Here is a 22450-nt window from a genome sequence, read left to right as displayed (position 1 = left end):
CGAGGCAGCGTCCACGGTAGCCGGTGGTGGCCAGAAGCGTGCAGCCCAGAGCCCATAAATTTTCCTCGGAGATCGTGAACGCACTAAACGCCGAGCCGTGGAGCTGCCTCGGAGTAACAAGCGACGCGAGCCGACCTCTCGACCGGGCAGTCGTCAGGATGTTCTGGCTGGCCAGCAGCAACAGGAACAGCAGCCGGTAGCTTCGTTGCCGGGCCTGGTCGCGATCCTCAGCCCTTGGAGGCGGAAGAAGCGCGGCCGTTTCAAGGAAACGCGGCCGTCGACGATGTCTATACGCGTGAGTGGCGTATACCTGGTGCCTAGCCCGGCAGCCAATGAGCCCGGTAACGAGAAACCAAGTAACCTGTCGGTGGAGAATAACCTGCACCAGCAGCACCATCACCATCACGCCGCGAAGACCGTCACGATCGTCGCGGGGCCACAGAGGAGCAACAGCCTTGATTATCTGAACTTCGAGGAGAAACGACAGATCATCGCCTCCTCGTTGTCGCTCAGTGATTTCTTGGCTCATGGGCCGGCAGCGGCCGCAGCTGCCGCTAAGGAGGTCGCCGCCAACACGGTTATAGGTGAGTTTTTGCGAATTCTTTTGATATCTTCGAAAGGGGAGGATTTTTTCCTTCGAATTCAAGCGAGGATGCTGAACGATTTTTCTGAGGTTGTTTCTATTTAGAGGAATTTGTTTCTTTAGTTGACCAACTGAATAGTTAGTTACTTTACTATATAATTTATATTTACTATAATAATAGTTAGTTTACTAACTATATTTGACACTTGGTACGGAAATTGGGTCAGTTTCACCCAAAATCAAGTCACAAATTCTGTTTCCTTTGTTATTGAATGTACCATTACGGCTGAAATTTCGTTTAATTTCAGCTGAATATCTGATGAACATTAACCCCTTGAACTATGATTTCTTTTCTGACTACGCATCTAAGCGTCAGCCATTTTCTGCTTTAGTACTGTATCAGGTAACAAAAACTAATCTTGTCACAGATTAATTACATTTAGCAATCTTCAGTCCTACAAATTTAAACGAAAATTAGGATTACTGTTCATTTTTCTTACTAATGCAACTATTTTTCTCACATCGTCGCCAGAATCTATGCCACGAGTCTGACACGTTGTCATATGTTAAGGGGTTAATAATGTTTACAGAAGAGAGACAAATTTGTACGATTTTTTTTAATAGAAACTAATTATATTTTCCTGTAAATTCACAAATTTCGTACAAGGGTTAAAATTACAAGGAAAATAAAAAAGGTTTATAAACGGTATGCAGAAAAAATTGTTTTCCAAAGAAATGTTGTAGAGGTCGACTGTGCAAGAGTGTCGTGTAAGCACTCGTTGAAGAAGAAGACTGGGTTATGGTAATGCTGGTTAAGCTGTATTACAGGAGAGAAATATTTGTTTTATGATAATATGTACATTTAGTCAGCCCTTGAGGGCTAAAACCGTGAATCGCATTATCTTGGACTGTTAAACACCGATACAACTGATTTAGGGTATTTACGTGGGATTTAAGGTTAGGTAGGGAAACTTGTGAATGATTTAATTAACCCTAAGGATGTTTAGGGTTGCTGTTACGCTTGAGCAACTCCACAGATGTTCTAGAATGCTCTAAAAGCCTACTAAATTCATTTTTATTCTGTCCTACGTAAATTTTGCAATTTCTGCAAAGGGGGACGTTTGGTAAATATTTTCTAATAAGAACAGTTTTAGCGAAGCTTCTTTTTTGTATCGAATTTTCAGATTTAAGCACACAGAAAATAAAATAAAGCATTCTCCTAGATACAGTACCTTCGTATTAATCAATCTAAATAAAGGAACAACAATCTTAATTACTCAATTTCCATTGAAACGCTACTTTTCATAAAACCCTTTGAACTCAAAATTTCTTTTAATTTTCTTTTCAATAACTCCCTGCTACTTTAAGAATTTTATTTGAAATGCACTTCAAAAGGATAGGAACCAATTTAAACAATTTTTTTTACTAATTATATTGATCATATGTTTGTGTGCCTATTGCTCATCCAGGTAAAAAAAATATTGCAAAATATAGTGCATATTTGAACTGGCAATTTAAAAATTACTTCATTCGTACCTGCGAATAAAACTGATGTCGTCACACTCGACGAAGGAGTTCGAAGGGTTAATAGCTCCTTCTTGGTACTGGACCGCTCAATTCACCCTGAAATCCACAAACGTGTTAAATAAGAAAAATTACAAATTACAAACCTTCGGAAGCTCGCAGCTAGTAGGAAAAATCAGCTGGAGATAGGAATTTTCCACGAGCAACTGGCAACCCGAATTACACACTCGGTAGTCAGAAGAAACGCACTTGGACCGGTCTATTCAGCCATTAGCCGTGTTCAATCGGTCATTACCCGGATACCCACTTTTCAAGACCCCCAGCCTCTCGCACAAAGGAACAATGGCCTGTAGCCAGGGTGCTCCTAGGCTTCTACCTAGGCCTTCTACCTGCCTTCTAGCTACCTTCGAGTGTCTCTCGATCGCGATCAGGTGACTCGATCGTGGCCGATTCCATCGTCGTGGTCTCTCTCTCTCTCTCTGCTACCTACCATTGTCGTGGCGCATCGTGGTTCCCGTGAACGAGCATTTTTTCCTTCTTTTTTCTTACGAGGCGACGCAGCTGCGCACCGATTACCGTTTCTCTACGTGAATCGTGTGTGGAACTCCCCGCGAACGAGCATCGCCACTCCTGGTAGAATTAGCGGCGAGAGAAAAAGAGAGTCGAAAGGGGGGCACAGCCGTGTAGAAAGAACCACGGGAAATGAGTGTCCCGAGGAATGGGAGAGCCTGAAGACGCTTAAAAGCCGCGAGGAGAGAGAACGATCGCGAGAGGTTCGATTGCCCTGTGAGTCAAGGAACTCGAGGGAGAGAGAGTCGAGTTCCTAAGCCTGTAAACAAACCCTACGACTCCCAACACTTGCTTTTTTCTTTCTCTCCTATTTGTTTTTTTCTCCTGTCCTCTTCCGGATGCTCCCTCTGGCGCTATCTCGTCGGGTCGTCGGTCGTTCCGCGCGGAAGGGACAAAAGAAGGCGGGACAGGGTGAGAGAGAAGGAAGCTAGCTTTGTGGAGACTCGCGTGTGTTAGAAAAGTGGAAATATCAAGGTTTATAGTAATTGTAGGCTCTAAGCTTGCAGTTTTATTTTTAACTCCTTTTCTCTACGGTGTACACTCGAGACTAATGATGGTACGAGGTCCTCGAACGCGCGTTCCTTAGTCCCTTTCCTTTTAACGGGAACGGCAAGCGCGAAGGGAGCTTTGTTATCGCGCTCCCACGAAAAGTCCCTGCCATTGTCGCGGCCGCCTTTTTGTTTTTCCGCGACGCTCGCGGCGCTGATAGATCGTTAGGGCTTCTGTTGTCTATGATCGCTCGCGGTCGGTTATGCCTTTGTGCCTGTACTCTCCCCTGGGGAATTAGTATTCCTCGTAAGGCGCGAATAGAGTGTGGCTGGTTTATCGAATTGTTCGAGATCCTGTGTTTGATTTTCCTTCCGCGAAACCCCAATGACGTTACTCAGCGGCTTTTTCTTTTCTTTCTTTGTGCTTGTGGACGAAAATATTTTTGTTTGCTCAAGGGAGAACGTTCTTCTGGTGTGATGTATTGTAGATTCACTCGCGTTGGGGATTTGGGACATTTCGCAATCGTTCGGGATAAAATGTGATCTGTTTTTTTTTTTCAATTTTCTTTCTTGATTTTGGATTTGTGATTCTACGCTCCAGAGGCAAGCTTATTTTTTCACAGTTTTCGCTAATTAGGTGTGCTTACACGTCCAATTTTTTTTACCGTTCTGGGAAACTTATCGAAATTTCTAGTTTATTATACAATTGTTTAGAAGCTTCTTCGGATAATACGGAAGATTCGATGGGCTTTTATAAATAGTGCAATAAAACCGTAAAAAACATTTTGATAATATAAAATTGCATATGCGTTTAACTTTAATTAACTATTTATGAATTAAATAATAATAATATTGTGCATGTGTTTAGTATTTATTAAATAGTTAATTAAACTTAAATACATGTACAATATTACATTATCAAAGTGTTCTTTTACGATTTTATTGCACGATTTATAAACACCCATCGACTCTAAAAAAAAAAGAACGTAATTTTTTAATTTTATTTAACAGGTTAAGCGCGGCGTTGATCCCTAGAGACCGACAGTAAACTTTCCATTCAGAAAATTGTAATTGATGTAATATAAGAAGATATGTGTACGCTTCTTTAACGAATTTAATTAAAACATTCTAAACGAAGATACGGTTTCGCTTTACACGTATTGTTATACAAAAAGTGACGACTTTTTCGGTTAAACTTCTGGCTGTTAACATTCAGAACAGCATCTTCGAACTTTATGTCCTTACCTTCTTTCTTTACAATCGATGGAACACCTCTTCCATCTACCTGGCTTGGAATTTCTTCATCTGAATGCTGTGTGCGCGCAGCAGCTGCTAATTCTCTGCGAAATGCCGTGATTGACATTTTTCTTCCGGTTACGCCTTGGAACATAAGAAAGGCATTCACAACAGCGGTATTCGACAAAAGCTCGAAAGCCAACTTCCTGTACTATTTTAGTGTCTTTCGTAAGGGGCTGCTATACGCGCTCATCTGATCAGAAAGATCCACTGCGGTTTTTCCTCTATTGTACCTATTCAACGACCATTTTAGATTTGCGACAAAACCCTCCTTTTGTCTTTACATTTACCGTCTCGATAGAATTTCTGTAGAAAGGACCAAAACGTCTCTTTTACCTTTCCATTTCAAGACTGTTATTCCATAATTTTCTTTGGCAATAACTTGCCCACGTTACGATTTAATTCTCACCACTTCGTTTGGATTTCCTTTACGAGTTCATCGAAGTTCATCGGAGAATTGCCATCTTCGGATGATTGCAATCGCTTTACTAGACGACTATCGCTATCTCCTTCGCCTCTCAATATTTTCAGTATTACAGGCAACAAATCCCTTTGAAAATAATCGCTGTGAAAATTACTCAACTTTGCAAAACGCGGCTTCAGTTTGAAAGAATTTACAAACACATAATTAACAGAGGAAAAACCGTGAAACGGCAGAACGTCTACATTCTAATTCTTGTAACATGTAAACAGAACTTTAAATTTAGTGTAATCAGAAAAAATATATAATACGTATATAAAACGTTGAATAAATCCTTAATTCGTATAAAAACATTTATTTAAAATAATAATTTCACCTTCACTATGGCCATTTTTAACACTAAAACTACCGACCGGGTCAAAATGACCCATTAGCATCTTTCGAAAAAACGTGAATGTTCTATGTTGGTAAGTATTATCGCCTGTAACTTTCCGAATTTATATTCTACACGTATGCTCCCGTTTGTATCGGTATGAATCGAATTTTCCAATCACGGTTTACTTACAGAAAAATTCACTTTTGGAAAGTCGCTAATGGGTCATTTTGACCCGGTCGGTAGTTTCAGTGTTAATCTACGACCAAGGGTCAACCTGATTTTTAATCCTTCGAACTTCATTTCACAACGACAAAGTAATAAGATCATTGAGACGTAGCTATTTGTCAAAGAAACTTGCAAAAATGTATGAATAATAGTATGTAATGTTATGACAAATTGTTGGAAGTATAAATTAATAATAAAATTGTGAAAATTCATAAATTATACGTTATTATAACATTACAATAGAATTACAAAAGAATCGGCGATCTCCCGCGAAAAGTAGTCCGTTTCCCGCGAAAAGAAGATTTCGCGCCCGATCTTACTAACGACTTTGCTAATGACTTTGGGGAGAGGGTACCGCAGGTATATAAGGACCCGCCGAGGTCCCGCGAAATCATTCACCCTTTATACTGGGTCCTGGACACTTCGCGGCAATTTAGTAATACCTCGTAAAACTTTGAATAAGCAACGAACTAAAATTTTCCCGGCTCAAATGGTCTTTTCTCTTTCCTGGCCGTTTCTAACTGATCGTCTCTTAGAGATCGTCTTTTCCTCCTTCCCCATCTCACTATCTTCTCTTTACTTCGTACACTTTTGTATTGACTGCGCCAATATTATTGCCCAAACGGAAAGTGAAACAGAGTCGTCACCGCGATACGTGTGTATCTTTTGTTTATACTCTGTAAGCCTACACTCGTCAATGGTCGCCGACACGCCGCGTCGCCTAATCGAAAAGCAGCAGAATCGGCTCCGCGTTTAATCGCGTCTACTACCAAAGCACATCCAGTACTCCAGTAACCGAGACTCCACTGTAACTTTTCATCTGACCATAATAATTCGATCGCTCACTCTAATCACTCATATTTCCCTCAGAAATTTCAATAATCACGAGAACACAGGACGTGAACCCTAATATCTCAAAGCACCGCAGATAACCGAGGCTCCGCTTTAATTTTTTCATCCGACCATAATAATTCGATCACTCATATTTCCCCAAAAAATTTCAATAATTCCAAGAACACAAGACTCACGTGCACCCTAATATATTTCACTGGGAGATATCAGCCACTCGGAATGTAGATTCCTCGAACAACGGTGGTTGTTCCCACTGGGAAAGATCGGGATACGAACAAGTAATTCTCTGTTCGACCGCTCTCAAATTTCCTTAGCCGGGGAATATTGATCAGGAGTCTTGTTATCCGCCTTCCGTAGCCGCCTCTTGTGGCCACTTTTCATGTACTGTTTGATCATGCAACACGTGTTACTTTGAAAGTAACCAGCTCAGGCGGGACTGGACCGCGTTCGAAGCACGTATGTCTACGTGTTTCGCGGTGCGTTGTTGCAGGAACGCGTAAATCTGGACGGTTTGTGCTGCACGTGCATCGTTGGACGCAACAGCCGGTAATTTACATGCAGAACGGCCGGATTTCAATATGTCTTCCCCCGGTGTCTTCTGCAAACCGGCGAGCGTAACCCCGCGCGATTCGCGCTTCATTTTTCCTCTCCTCCATTCCCCGCCGGAGAAAATTCCGTTTAATTGCGAGGCGTTTGCGACAGCGAAGGAGGGAAACACGCGGCGACGCTCGAATTACCGTCGTGTTTCTGTGATTAAAAGCTTTGCAAAACTGAAGGTTATTACGTTCGTCTTTGGCGCACATTCACGCAATTCGTTGCGTTCATTTCTTTCCGCCTTCTTTTCTTTTTTTTCATGTGTTTATGCAGGTATAAAGGAACAGAATTAAATTTATCTCATTGCTAGGTGCTTCTTTTGCATGGAAGAGTCCTACTTGTTGATTCTCCGACGTGTTTGGAGTTGAAGGGGAAAGAGAGCCTTTGTAACAGTTTGCAGCAGAATGTTTAATTAGAAATGTCACGATTGTATGAAATTTTTGACATTTTTGTTTCAATGTCATGTTTAGCTTACTTGTTTTTTTTTTTTGTAAGAAACGAGTCGAAATAGGAGTTATTAGAGATTTCAGAATCGCGTTTTTGAATTTACTGTCAGGTGACACTTGTTATACTTGATTATGGGAGTTATTGGTTGTTAAATAATTAATAATCCTTATTTTAAACTATAAACTTTTATTAGACACAAGGAAGGTTCGCTTTTCTACTTGATGGTAAGAGCACTCAGACTGAGAATGCTCCTACGCAACTCCCTAATATTGCCTACGACCCCGCCTTTTGTCACGTATCATAAACATTTAGATCTTTAACTAAACAGAGGTGGTAAGGCTAAACGGATTTCTCCGAACGTATACAAAAGTAATATATACTTCCTAGTAAGGCGTTCGATTAATTTTTGTTATATCTAACTGACTGATAGATCTAACATGTTACACACTACCGGCCAAAAGTTTGGAATCACCTCCCAATTTTCATCAGTACTGAATCTGCTACTAAATTTTCATAGACTAGATATTGATATTGTGGAGATTGTGGCGACCAGCTGTAGTGCAGAAGCAAGCATTTGCCGCGCGGACGACCAACACGGTTTATGACGGTATTTTTGAGAAAACCGTTTTAGTCTGTTTAATGTTTAGTAAATCTAACAATGCATGTTTTCGTAGAAACTTTCATCAACGGTCTCAATAGCAATTTGCCAGGTGATAAACCAAGGGTTGCCGAAAGGTCCGCGTACGGGCCCAGAGGCCTAGGCCACATGTCCCAAGTACCGGACCTGGAGGAAAATCCGCGGTGTTGGCGAATGCGCTACAGCGGACAATACTCTCCCACCATAATTCGCCGCGGTCCTGGAAAAAGGGCGCAAAGGACTAGCGGCGGGTTAAAGACAAAATTCCTGATTGGTTACAAGCAATAAGTTGGGGGTAACCAATCAGGGAAAAGAAGAGGGTGAGAAAGAAGCTCGCGAGGTGACTTGGAGAGTGAGAGTCAGTGAAGCAGACAGTCGTTAAGCAATAATCAAACTGTACACCTCGTGAGCCAGAAAAATAATAAATTTTTGTGTAACCTGCAATGCTCAGTGATTCCAAACTTTTGGCCGGTAGTGTAGTGCTAAGTTAACTAAAATTGAATCAAAGTGAAGTTTAAAGTTAACCAAGACTGTGTGATATTTAATAGCGGTGGTTCGTTGATTGTTTCAATTAATTCGTTAAATGATAGATTGTGCACGAGGGTGAATCACGAATCAAGATCAAATTTCACCGCTTTTTGTAGCCAAAAATTTCATAATGGAACTGAAGTAAAGAACGTTTTCGAAGACCTCGTGCTATACGAACGAGGAGTTTTCTCTTGACAAATGCATTAAACCTTATTTCCCAATGGTTAAAGCGTGTTAAAATTAGTGGATCATACACTGATTAATAAATATCATTTTTACTAAAATTATTCATTTCGGGAAACTGTAGTGAATTAATTTCGAAGTAGACTACCAAACTTAAAAATTTGTATTTTTATGTGTGAATTGATAAAGTGTATCGAAAAGTATTTGAAATAAAAACATTTAGTTTCAATTGAGTTCTACTTTTTTTCTCCAAAATGAGCAGTTTAAAACATAAACTTTCAGGATGACTTAGAGTGTATCGAAATTTATGGAAGTTGTATTAAATGAAAATATCTCATTTCAATGGAGTTACGTTTTTCTCTTTTTTCGAAATGAACGGTTTAAAACCGCAGGAACTTTCAGGATGACCTAATTAAAGTTTCCGAGTCTAATTAGGTAGCGAAACATTTCTCTAAGTACTAAAAGCATTCACGTCTCTAATATCCGAAATTTATCAAAATTGGCGGCGAATCGCCTTTACAACGTAACCAAACCGCAAACATCTGGTCTCGATAATACCTCAATCGACAGGGTGTATCGATAGCCGACGGCCGCAAAGATAGGCACTCGACTTCCACCGCCAAACAGGAAACGTTAACCTTTCGAACATCCGTGTTTGCGCATTCATTAGTCCAGATAATCGATGGTCGTCGATCGACTCTCTCTCTCTCTCTCTCTCTCTCTCTCTACGTGTGTGTGTTCATCGATATTTCGGTTATACACTCCGCGACAACTGTTTGACCTCACTCAGGTATATTGCCAAAACTCATTACCTGTATGCGGTGTATTAGTGCACATTTTTCCGCTGTATGCCTTTTCCGGCAATAAACGGTTCGCGTAAATTCTCGCTAGCCCGATTTGCCGATTTTAAAGCCACAACATCGGTGTTCTGAAGTGTATTCAAGTGTGCGAGTCTCACACGGGATAAACTGTCGAAGGGTTAAAACTCTGCTACGAAATTGTATCAGTAGCATGAGCAAGTGTTATTGACATATTCTCATGGAATTGTTACATTTTTAGAGTGAGGTGAAACAGTTGTCGCACTTAAATTACCCAAATGATACAGGCACTCGCACACCTGATGTAGAAAACACCCTACTTATCATTATCTGAGGGATAATTCACATCCTTATTATAATATAATTCGAAACATTTCATATTTCGGGACGTATCTGGGCGAGGTGAAACAGTTGTCGCGGAGTGTGTGTTCAGGGCGTGTCGCGGTTACGTTTCTCCCTTTGAAAATTGCTCTACCGCGCCACGTGCAATCAGTTGATCCTCAACGATAGAAAGTAAACGTATGGAGCACCTGTTTTCGAAAGCTTGCCAAAATTAGGAGAATTTGTTTTCGCCTCTGAAAAACTTTTACATGCTTCCAAACAACGATCAACTTCGTATTCAACGACAGACTTGCAATTGAAGCTGAAATTGAATATACAGTTGCCTTTTGTTTTTAATGAAATATTTGATAAAGTTGTCGATTGGTTTTGTTTCTTATTTGCTGAGATATTATACCGAGTCCACACTGGCCAGAACTGTCCTCAAACAGAAGCAGCTCGCTAATGTCTGCGCTTATCCTAAGTGTTATCAGCACACCTATGCTACTAAATAGAGAAAACCAAGTTACGTTGATAAGAGTAAGAGTAGGCCACAGAAACTGGACACACTCCCTACCTCATCACCAGAACTGAATCAAATGTCCGCGACATTTGGGTCACTCAGAATGCAAAGTGACTAACTCCACGAAACAAAATTTATCAAATTTCTTTTATTCATGAAGAGTTAAGCACCAAGCACGTTCTTTGATACCAAAAATTGGACGAATATGAAAGAGTAGAGTTTTTGCGTGGGTCATTTATGGGACCTTTTGTTTGGGAAGTTTAAGCCTTGTAATACTGAGCAAATTTTCCTTGATTTTCATTTGGGTGTCAAAATTTCAAAATTAACCGAAGTATCTGTATCGTTCGAAAATATTTCTGAAGTATATTTAATTTTTGAGGATAAATGATATCCTTGGTACCAAGGATCGCGGTCGTGTCATTTTGGCTTCTGACTGGCTCATTTGTGACACGCAAAATTCTATCAGTAATATCCTAGTCACTTGTCCTAAATACAGTGTGAAAATAGCACAACGTGGCTTACCAAATTTATTAGATATGCTAGAAAAAATAAAAAAAACTCATGGAAAAATTTTCTAGCCTTCCTAAATTATATTGCACTGTACAGTGTCTGTCCCCACTGATTATTTCCGCCATGATCACTAATTACCTACCTTAGGAGGTGCGTGTGATCTTAAACTTACATTTTAAGAGAAAGTGTTTCTTTCTTTTTCTTTTGTTATTATTTTCGGTATGAAAATGAGTAGAAAATTGGACAAGAACAAAGGAAAGAGCTTAGTTCACTTGGTAAGACGTACTGTAAGACACAGCCGCGCCTTTGCAATGTTGCCGTTTAATCATTCCCTCTCGCCATGGCCGATGATCAATCATCTCTGAGCACCTAATACACGCGATTCGTCATTAGTACTTAGCTGTGGACGCCACCGCTGAAATTGTGCAACAGATGTGCGTGGAAAACTCTGCTACTGTGGCAGGAAGGTTGATATTATGTTTTGGATCGCCTGATAGATTTGGATCTTTAGGGAATTTCGGTTTTATGGGGGAAAAGTGGATTTTAACTTCCGAGTTCGATTTGGGTTTCAGAGAAATTGAAGCTTCTTTTTTATTTCTTTGGTGGATTTAGGTCTCAAAAATTGAGGTTTTAAGTTCAAATCTAGATCTTTGAGGGGAAAATTAAGTGTTAGGTATTGCGAAGGATTTGAGTTTCGGAGAATTTTGTGGTTTGAAGCAAAACGTTTATTCCCATTTCTGTGATTAATTTAAGTTTTACAGAAATTCAAGTTTTTCTGTCACTTCCGCGGTGGATTTAGGTCTCATAAATTGAGGTTTTAGGGAGAATTTGAGTCTCGTTTAAATTTGTATGCTTGAGAAAAAACTGAGCTTTAGGTTTTGCGAAGGATTTGAGTATCAGAGAATTTTGGATTCGAAGTGAAAAATCATTTTGCGTTCTGTGTTCGATTTAGGCTGAATTTTTGCTCGTCCAATGGATGTCTGTTTCAAAGGGAATTCGGAGAATTTTAGAATGTCGTAATACTCATGGAATTGGCCAGAAGGCATTGCGTTAATGTAGGTTTCTAGGATGATTCTATGAAATTAGTGCGCGGTACGATGCATAGTTTAATGAGAATGACTTGCTCTTCTTGCTTAAATGTTTGTTACTCTCCAGCAAGACAAAGAAGATTATCAGTTGTTAGTCAACGCTTTTTCTTATCTTTTGCGCAGTTAGAGCCGGAGATTCTTAGAATATAATTTTCATTTAATTTTCGTGGTCTTTGAGCAGTAGACATTTTTTTATTCTTTAATTATACCGAATCGCAGTTTTTTTTTCTTTCTGGAAGTATCTTCACACCACGTGGAGTTAATTCCTGTAATTTTCAATTCTATTCCTTATCGTCCATCAGTATAGTTCCTTCGCTAAGCTATTTGCATCGCATTAATAAATTATCCGCGTAAGCGATCTCCACGATAATTCATTCTCCAACCAAATAATTCGTATTTCATCTCGTAGCTAATCTCTATAAACTGCGAATTATTTATCTGTGTAATAATTATCACACGAAAGTAATATTATGCAGTATGTAGCAAAAGTTCGAGGATTTAGATTGCTAAAATGTTTGATCTTTTTTTCTTTTTTTTAAACATTTTAGACATTTCATGCGTTCCTTTCTACTGTCCTTCATTCTATCACAATAAATTATTAAACTCAATGTCCATGAACTTTTACTATATACTGTACCTATTTCTGACTCAACGTTACACACCTCAACTCTTTACCTTACAACGAGTCAGACTCGTGGCACAGATTCTGGTCAAGATGCGACAACAACAGTTATATCAGTAATTAAAATTAATTTTAATTTTATAATAAGTTTCGTTTTAATCTGTGACTGAGGATCACCAAATGTAAAGAATCTACAATACATAAGTTTTTCTTGCCTGGTATGATACTAAAAGAGTGAACAGCTGATGTTTGGAAAAGAAATCAGCAAAAAGTCATGAATCAAGGGATTAAAAATCCTCAAAAATTGAGAGAAAGAAAGCAGATAATGTTTTCTCTAGATAATTTATGAAACTGGGGATTACTAAATGTAAGGAATCTGTAATACACTTGCTTATCTCATTTAACACAGTATTAAAACTGTAAATAGCTGGGATTTACAATTAAATCCATAGTCAGCAAAGGAAAACCTAAATCAGATTAAAGAATTAAAAATCCTCAGAAATTAGTAAATAGCTTAGATGTATAGTCAGCAAAAGGAAACCTAAATTGAAGAGTTAAAAATCCTCAAAAAAATCAGTAAATAGCTTTAGGTGCACTAGTTAACTGAAAGAAATCTAAATTAAAGAGTTAAAAATCCTCAAAAATTAGTAAATAACACACTTTCAATTAGATGTACAGTCAGCAAAGAAAAACCTAAACCAAAGAGTTACAAATCCTAAAAAATTAGTAAATAGCTTTAGGTGCATAGTCAGCAAAAAAGACCTAAATTAAAGAGTTAAAAATCCTCAGAAATTAGTAAATAGCTTAGATGTATAGTCAGCAAAAGGAAACCTAAATTGAAGAGTTAAAAATCCTTAAAAAAATCAGTAAATAGCTTTAGGTGCATAGTTAACTGAAAGAAATCTAAATTAAAGAGTTAAAAATCCTCAAAAATTAGTAAATAACACACTTTCAATTAGATGTACAGTCAGCAAAGAAAAACCTAAACCAAAGAGTTACAAATCCTAAAAATTTAATAAATAGCTTTAGGTGCACAGTCAGCAAAAAAGACCTAAATTAAAGAATTAAAAATCCTCAGAAATTAGTAAATAGCTTAGATATATAGTCAGCAAAAAGGACCTAAATTAAAGAGTTAAAAATCCTCAGAAATTAGTAAATAGCTTAGATGTATAGTCAGCAAAAGGAAACCTATATCCAAGAGTTATAAATCCTCAGAAATTATTAAATAGCTTAGATGTATAGTCGGCAAAGAAAAACCTACACCAAAGAGTTAAAAATCCTCAAAACTTAGTAAATAACTTTAGATGCACAATGAGCAAAAAGGAGACATAAGCCGAATAATGAAAAAATGCCGAAAAATCAAAGGAAACAAACAGCGAATTTTTCTTTGAGACGTTTCCACGATTCATCATTGGCTCGTTCGATTTGTCCCTCGCAAACGAGCCGTGCGACAACGTCGAACATTCCTCGCGGTCCGGCTAAACGATGACGCAGTCCCGGCGCGACGGGGCCCGGCTGTTAGGTCAGCGTAGAGGCATAATTGCGCAATGTTTAATAGTAAACTGCAGGAAACGATAAAACGCGCGACGCCAGTAGGAGTAATGGGTGCAGAATGCAGACGTAACGTGGCAACAGCGCGCGGAAATCATTCATTGAGCAGAGAGCCCAGAGCCGCCGCCAGCTTGTCGGCTGTTGATGCTCCCGGCTTGGCCAGCCTGGATAACAGAGCGCCGTGGACCTTCGCCTCGAGGGTTCCTGGCCGCGATGGGAGGGAAAGGACGGTGTAATTCGACGTCTGCGATGCTTCTTCGGGTCCTCGAGCCGCGAACTCCACTCCCAGCCCCTTAATGGGATCGTCCGTCGTTTCGTGGATCCGCGTGGCGGCGTCTCGTCGCTCTTGGCTGGCTGCGCTAGCACTCTACAGTGACAATTGGAGGAAAGTAGTATGTATTGTTACTCGGGAGGTTTCTTCTTTTCAAACCTTCGCTTCGGTTGCTCGTACCTTGGGACTGTTTTCCTGTGAATCTTTCGTATTTGGAATGATTAAAATTTTATGTGAAATTAGCAAGCTGTGATGGCTTAATTCTAGAGGAAATGCTGATCTCAGAACTGCTTTCTACGCCAATAAAATCGTTTCGTTGTCGGGTAGCTAGCACTTCAGTGACCATCTTTCAAACCTTTGTATCTCTGAATCATCGTGAGTTTTCGCACTTTGGGATTTTCTGTTGCAAACTTTCGTATTGAAGTGCACAATTTTATATGAAATTTGCAATTTCGGTCAATATCGATGGCTCAGTTCTGGAGGAATTGCTGAGAAATAAAATCGTTTCGTTGCCAACTGACCATCTTCTTTTCAAACCATCGTGTCTCTGAATCTTCCTGAATTTTCCTACTAAAATGACTAAAATTTTATACGAAATTAGCAGGATGGCTGAACTCTAGAACGGTTATTTACGCCAGAGAGAAACGAAATCGTCTCGTAGCAGGCCGACTAACACTCTCCAGTGACAATTGAACGAAAGCAGTGTAATTCTTTTCAAATCTTTGTGTCTCCGCCTGAATTCCCATACCTTGAAATTCTCCGTTGCGAAGTTTCACATTGAAACAATTCAAACTTAATGTCATGGTAGTACCAATTTAGGTCACTATCGTCGATTTAATTCCAACGAAAATATTAATCTCAGAACTGGCTTTGAAAGAGATAGAAACCGAAGAATAGCAAATAAGATTGCCAGTTTTGTTTCCGTAATTCTACAAGCCCCGCGAGCTTCCCCCTTAAAATATTTTCGTTCGTTTGTTATTATCGAAAGTTCGATCGAGCAACAGTCACGGGTGTATGTTTAGAGTTCGTTAGTTTAGCTGAGGGCATTAATCAGTTTAGGGCTCGTGCATCATGGGTGATACATTGAATGATACATAATCGTGTTGCTGAGATTCGTGCGTTAACGGTGATGTATTATTCGCGAGCGGAGTTAGAAGGTAGTAGATCGTGGTCTGGATTGTCTGGCTGGTCTATATTTCTCTCAGCTCGGTGGGCTTGAAGGCGATGCATTGTGTGATCGTGCGGGGAAAAGTAGGTGTGAATAAATAAATTCGAAGATTGAGTGTGGTGTGCTTGATCAAAGTGGTAAGATGTTCGGATTAATTAAGTGGATCGTTCAAACTAAACACACTTTATTTGGAGATTTATGTACACGGTGAGATTTAAAGCCTCGAGATAGATGCAAATTTAGAGAAGCCTCTTAAGAGAATTGAAATTTCTTCGGAAATAATCTCTTTGAAAGTTTTTTCTTCTTTATAATAAAGCAGTCTCTTTGACGTCTGCCAGTTTCATTATGGTATCGTCAAACGGATAATTTTATTTTCGAAACCGTGTAAAATGAGAAACGCTAAAATTAGTTGGGAAGCTATACGTAATCCTCCGTATTTCCCTATTCCTTTTCTGAATATTCAACAAACGAAAATTAACCCTTTCCACTCCGCTAGAATTCGTAATGTACACCGTAATTTCATTCAACTTTTATTTACATTAAAATAAACCACATTAACGAGAAGAAATAAATGCAAATAATTTTTATTTTTCTAAATTATTTTTGATACCGTTCAAATTCATTGCACACGCTAATTTTATTATAAAGCCATGCAAAACTAAAAACACTGAAATTATTAAAAAAGCTGTATACATAATCCTCCATATTTCCTTATTTCTTGTCAAACTAATCAACAAACGAAAATTACTGGGGCCACTAAACAAGTATTTCCATTAAAACAAAGTGAATTTTCTTTTTTCAAAGCAGAATTTTTAAAAGAGCAAAAACTTTTGCTTTCATTTCGAAGTTTCACCGCAAAAATCTGTTTCTGGTCGGTCCTATCAAAGAGTGCTCAGGAAGCAAAGGGTTAAGCAAATCAATCAAGGCAACGGAACGGAATAAACGCAGGATCGATGTTAAATCAAACAATTTTTCCCCCCTCGCTTGTAAATATTAAATGTATATACGTATACACCGGTGATTCAGAAGTTTCTGTCGAACCGACCGGAAGGAAAGTGGGTCATCGAAATTGCAGCGGCACAAAAGGTTGTGTTCCGGAGCCTCCTGTTTCACGGAGGTATCGTAAAGGGACGAATTGTTCGGGGTGGGCTGTTTAGCCTCGTAAATCTACCGAATTGATCCCGAAGCTTCCTTCTCTATCTTTCATCGTTCGTCCTTGAACTTGATATCTATACATGCCTACCTGGATTTTATTGTCGCCGCTCGAAGCGGTAGAAGGAAACGTCACGCTTCGTAATCGCTTTCTGACGTCAAGCGTTCGCGAGGCCGCGCGCCACGCAAGTATTTTAATGGCCCTATCGATTCCGATCGAAGATTTATAGATATTGCAACGTTACTGTATTTTGGAAGAACGATCGTTGATAATTTGTTCGTTGAATATGTAGGTCCCAACACGAGTTCTTTTTTCGGTTCTCTAATTTAGACAGGACGAATTTAACCGGCGCTTAAAATACGAAATTGGTGTAACAATTGTTCTATTTTCGACGCATTGAGCTAATAAGTTGGCCGATACACAACAATGAAGCAAGTTTCTAGTATTTTCGGTAATAAATTTTCTTTTCTCAGAATTGAGAAACGGGTGACGATAATATTCAGGAAATTTGACGATTTGTGGGAAAAGTATTTTGAAACAGTAATCTTCAACGTCTATAAAATATTGTCTGTAATAAATTATGTTTTCTTGGAATTGTAAATAAAACGACTGACAGTATTTTCGGAAATTTCGTGATTCGTGTAGAAAGTATTTGAAGAGAGTAATCTTCGAAGTTTGAATATTTTCTGTGATAAATAATAATTTTCTCAGAGATGTGACTAAAATGACTGTAGTAGTAGTATTTTAAAAAAGTCTGGAAAGTCTGTAAAATGAATCCATTTCGTGTCAAATACAACTGACACAATTTCCAACTTCCTCTCTCTCTCTCTCTCTCTGAAAGAACGAGAAACTAAGAAGTCATCTTCTTTTTTTTGACGTTACTTCTACTGCTTTCTTTATAAAGCAGGAAAAAGCTGCCTGCTGCAGCCGTTGGTTGTCTTCAAAGATCCACGTGGAACAATACAGCACAGAGGTTTAAACGCAACATTAAGAGGCACTTGGGCCGAAATGAAAGGGCCAGAACTTTCTTCTTCGAACAGAGTATAATTTCCCCGAGGAGAAAAGATAAGCCGGGAGAAACTTCATTTTCCAGCCGAGCCACGTATGAATCTGTGAATATGTAATTAACCTGTTCTACAATCGCGAAAGTGAACGAACGCGGGAATGAACGTCGAAGTTATTTGCGAAAATGTGAAATTTCGCATCTTAATAGGTCCCTCGGTGACAATTTGAAAAGATAAATAATTAATTTTGTAAATTCATCGAAAATAAACAAAAAGTCTTCTCTACAAATAGCCGAATAATACAATTTTTGACGGGAAGTGTGTGTCAAACTGACAGGAGCTGATTTTGGAGCTAATTTGTAACAATTTAAAACAAAAATTTGAAAATTCCTACCGTTATATACGCAATTTTTTTTTTGGAGCAATTTAAATAACAATGATGGGACACATGTGAACTGGAACAATTCCATGAAAAAATATTCACTTTCGATTCGTACCACTTCCTATCATCTGACAGAGCTGCATTGTTCTCTGTAACACTTTTGTCTGAGAAACGCTTCGTCATTTGTTACTTCCGATTCGCGAGTAATTAAAACGTTCGCGTAATCTGCGAGCGTTGCGTAACTCGTTAATCGAGCGGATGAGATGATTCGCTCTTCGTGTGAAACTTGGGTATTTAATAAAAAATGATTTTCCTTCGATATGTCAGATATTGTAATTCTTCCAAATCGATCAGTTCCTAGTTGTTTCAAATATTCCAGCTTGAAGTTGTTTTCACGTCCTTCAGAGTTTAATTGAATAAACCTATAAACATGTTACAGCAAGGTAGATAGACTCGATTAAATACCGAACTCAATTTCAGCGCAGATTACAGTGGATTCGTGCAATAAACTGCGGACATGTCCCGGAATCTCAAAAGGCTTATTGACCAGCAAATTTTATTACACATTGTTCCGAACCCCCTATAGAATAATAAGCACAATAAGCTGGGATTTGCGTGAGAACCTTTGGACCCTGACAAAAGAGCCGCGTAATATCTATCGATTTCGATGGATCGCTATAGATGGCCAGGTAAATAGGTAAAGCTTATAATCAGGCCGCCCGATTATGTTATGCCTCCATCCATCGACCTGCTGTCTACCTTAAAAGATCCATAAATTGACACGTAACTCGCTCGTGAAAGGCAGTCCTCTCTCTTAAATATTTCATCCGTCCCTCTACCTGATGAAACTTCGTCAAAATCGATACAGAACACTTCACGTACATTGTCCCATCAGCAATCTACCGAAAGCAAACATTAACTTAAAACTCTTATCTATCTCAGGAATGTTGCGTTGTAGATAGATTTTTACTGTATCAAATTGATAATCGGTATGTTGTACCAAAGGCTGCAATGGTGCAAACAGGGTGAGAGGGAAAGAAAGACAGAATGGGAGGTAAAAGGATGGAGAGAGGAGAAAAGAAGGCGAAACTATGTGAAGGAAAGAAGAAAGGTAGAGGGATGAACGAGGTGTGTGATGGGGAAGACGTAGATAGAGGAGGGAATTAGTAGTCGTAGGAGATTAGGTATTAGGTAATAAGGAAGAGAGATTGTAAGGCATGTGATAGAGCAAAATGTAAATAGAGAGAGGACAGGAGGATGTAAATTAAAACTCGACGTTCTCAAATACTCTGCGCTCTTCAATCTCGATCCTCTCTCACAATTCTCCCTCTACGAGTGGCTCTTTCACTCGCTCGTTCTCTATTTCTCTACGGGGACATTCTTAAAACCCAAATCTTTGGTTGACCAAAGAAAATTCGGTCCAAACACTCTTCGTTCACACCTCTATTGCTCCAGACTAAACATTCACACGAAAAATCCTGTCGCTCGGTTGTCACTCTTCGTTCTCTTTGTTTCAAACACTCGTTCAGACGAATTCTATCACTTCCACAATAGTCCCCCGGGTCAAACAATTTATCACCACCGTAACTCATCAATCGTCGTTTCTCCAAGGACCGTCATGCTTCACAAGAAAACAGCCACCGCTGAAGAGCTGTCAATAATCATATGTGAAAGTGTAATATTAATACCCGCAACATTTAAAGGCCAAAAGCAGTTTGCCCACGCTGAAACACTCTCAGCCATAGGTTTCCCCGTGATCCAAGCAGCTGCGTCGTGTCCCCGTAATCGAGGAGCTTGGTAATCGGCTCCTCCTCCTTGGGCTCCTCTTCTTCTACCTCCGTTTCGCGTGAAAGATGAGCGAGGCGCGTGGAAGGGCTGTGAGGAACCAACCCGTCTTCATAGAAGATTCATCGTCTAATTTCGCGGGCTTGTGTGCCCGGAAAAGACGGCTTCTCCGACGGAAAATCGTCGACCCGGTCGCCTCTATTCGGGACGCGCCCGCGTCGAGATCTGCGATCGTGGCTGCTTTTTCACGTAGCCGCGGGCTTCGTTTAGTCTGGCCAGTACGAACGAAAAGAGCCCCAGCTGCTGGCTGCTGCTGCTTCGTCGCGAGAAACTTTCTACCACCCGAGGGATTTTTCTCGTCAAAAGAATTCTCGGCTTCTGTAGAAGGGAGAAGCAAGTCGATGCTCCGAGGATGTCGACACGACGGCTTTACGATTCCGTGAGATCGAAACAAGGATGAATGGCCGGGCAGCAGTTGTACGAGGGTCGATGTTCTGACGATTCCTACCTCTGTCATTGAATATTTATCCGAGCACAGGCTTATTAGGAAATTTGTTGCCCTGTCTGGATACGGTTTTCCTGCATTTTTTATGCCGGAGAGTCTGGAAGCTTTAGCGAAGAGCGAGCTTCTCTTGGAGAGGTAATTTTGTAGGATTTTCTTGGGATGTAGTGAGTTGTTATGGGAGAGTTATCGATGGAGATATTTAACCTGTTTTAACTCTGTTCGGTTAGCCAGCACTTGGAAAGCAATTTCATTTTTTTTTCAATGTTTCTCATTTTTAATTGTACTGTTGTGTCTCTATTGAACGAAAAATATATGATTCATGTTTGCAAGAACGAAGGGGAAATAATTGGTTGCAATTTTCATTCATTTCTTATTGTAAACTAGAGAGATTCGATTTCTGTTCGAAAAGTGAACACAGTTAACAGGTTAATTGTATGTAAAGTATGTAAAAAGAATTTCTACAATTAATTCTGCAGAAGAAAGCTTGCGAATTAAATTATACTTGGAAAGTTCTTTCTTTTTACTGACTTTTTCGATTATTTAATCTTGATTATTATCGCATGATATTTCAGGTGCAATAGTATGTTACAATTATTCTTAGATACCTTTCTCGAAATAAACTCTCGTAAACCTTTCGTATATCATCATTCTTACATTGCACCTAGTTATACAGTGTGTAAGGAAAAGTGTTAAATTCAGATTGTAAAAACCTTTGATTTTTTTTTTGAAACTTTGAACACTTTCCAATTTACGATGGTATCTTCTTTTTCCTTTTACGTTCTTCCGTTCCATCGCAAGAAATTATTGAAATCACAGGATGATGCCTGATACTAAAATAGTATCGGCAAAATCGACAAATCTTCTTAATGATACATAGTTATTCGTAAGGTTAGAAAGAGCAATAATTTTTCCAAAAATAAGCTGAAGCTGAATTACACATTCAAGCAGCATCTTAGAATGCACGTTTCCTATACGACGTCTTCCTTCCGAGAAAATCGAATTTGAATATTAATAGAGCGCACGTGCGCTTGAAAATTGCCTCGGTGCTTGCTTGCCAGTGGAAACTCTTTTTGACCGCAACACAACCGACTTGATGAATTATTTTTATTGTCGAACGATGTATTAACGAATACCCCGAAGCAATGTCGGAAATCCGATGACATTGCACACGTTGGATAAAAATACACGGGGAACCACTGTCACTCCTTTGCCAACTACCAGAATATACCTGACAATCCTCCAAGTAGAGATTCAACCGAAAAAAAATCTTCCTCTTCGATCACTTCTAAATTCTTCTTTTAACTCTACTCTACAGGCACACCTCCTCGATCATTCATGAAAATCCAACTCTAACGTGGTCTCTCTTTATCCTAGAAACATTTCACATTTCTCTAAAGTATTCGGTCAGTTCGTAAGTTCGCGTCGAATTTTACTATTTAGACTAATATTTCCAACGAACCTTTAAATTTGATTAAAAAAAAAAAAAGAACGCAAAGGTCTTCTAATTCCATAACTTTTTTGTTTGGTAAGATCGTTATAGAATTTCCTTGGATTTTCATTAAAATATTTCTGGCTTTCGGCTCGAACTTATGGGACGATCTAAAGTTGAATCGAACGATTCGCGATTCCTCCTCGTGCTTACGTTGACTTTCAGGACCAGTTCTAATATTAGACATTTTTCAAAGCCGCCACTTGGTCCTGTGAGTCATCGTGAACCGAACGGTGGCTGTTCGAGGGCAGAAGGGAACGATTTCTCGAGGGCTAATGGTTTCATTCATACGCTGGCTCGAGGGGGTGGCTAAACGGATCGAAGAATGCTCGGTATACAGGCGTCTCGAAAGTTTGTTCAGCTAGGCGAGGGGAATCGATTAATCTTCGCTGGTTCGCGAGATCGCGTGGCCACGTCTTTCCCGTGGAATGTCAAGGCTGGCTTCTTCTCTTCAGCCGAGGCGTAAATTCGTACGTGGAACGATAAACACACACGCGGTCTTCTATCGCGGGGCATCAGTGGAGACACGTTCACGCCCG

General features: G+C 39.5%; 1 protein-coding gene across 1 annotated transcript in view; it reads left to right on the top strand.

Moving 5' to 3' along the window:
* Nucleotides 1-254: 254 nt before the first annotated feature.
* LOC108573723 (phosphatase and actin regulator 2-like) overlaps nt 255-22450 on the top strand; it is a 140121-nt gene continuing 117925 nt past the window's right edge. Inside the window, exon 1 of the mRNA XM_017936195.1 lies at nt 255-584. Coding sequence (XP_017791684.1) covers nt 284-584 — 301 coding nt within the window. The 5' untranslated portion in view covers nt 255-283. The remainder of the gene's footprint in view (nt 585-22450) is intronic.

Source organism: Habropoda laboriosa, unplaced genomic scaffold (genome assembly GCF_001263275.1).
Source record: "Habropoda laboriosa isolate 0110345459 unplaced genomic scaffold, ASM126327v1 scaffold126, whole genome shotgun sequence".
Taxonomy (NCBI): domain Eukaryota; kingdom Metazoa; phylum Arthropoda; class Insecta; order Hymenoptera; family Apidae; genus Habropoda; species Habropoda laboriosa.
This window is presented reverse-complemented; position numbering and strand designations above follow the sequence as displayed.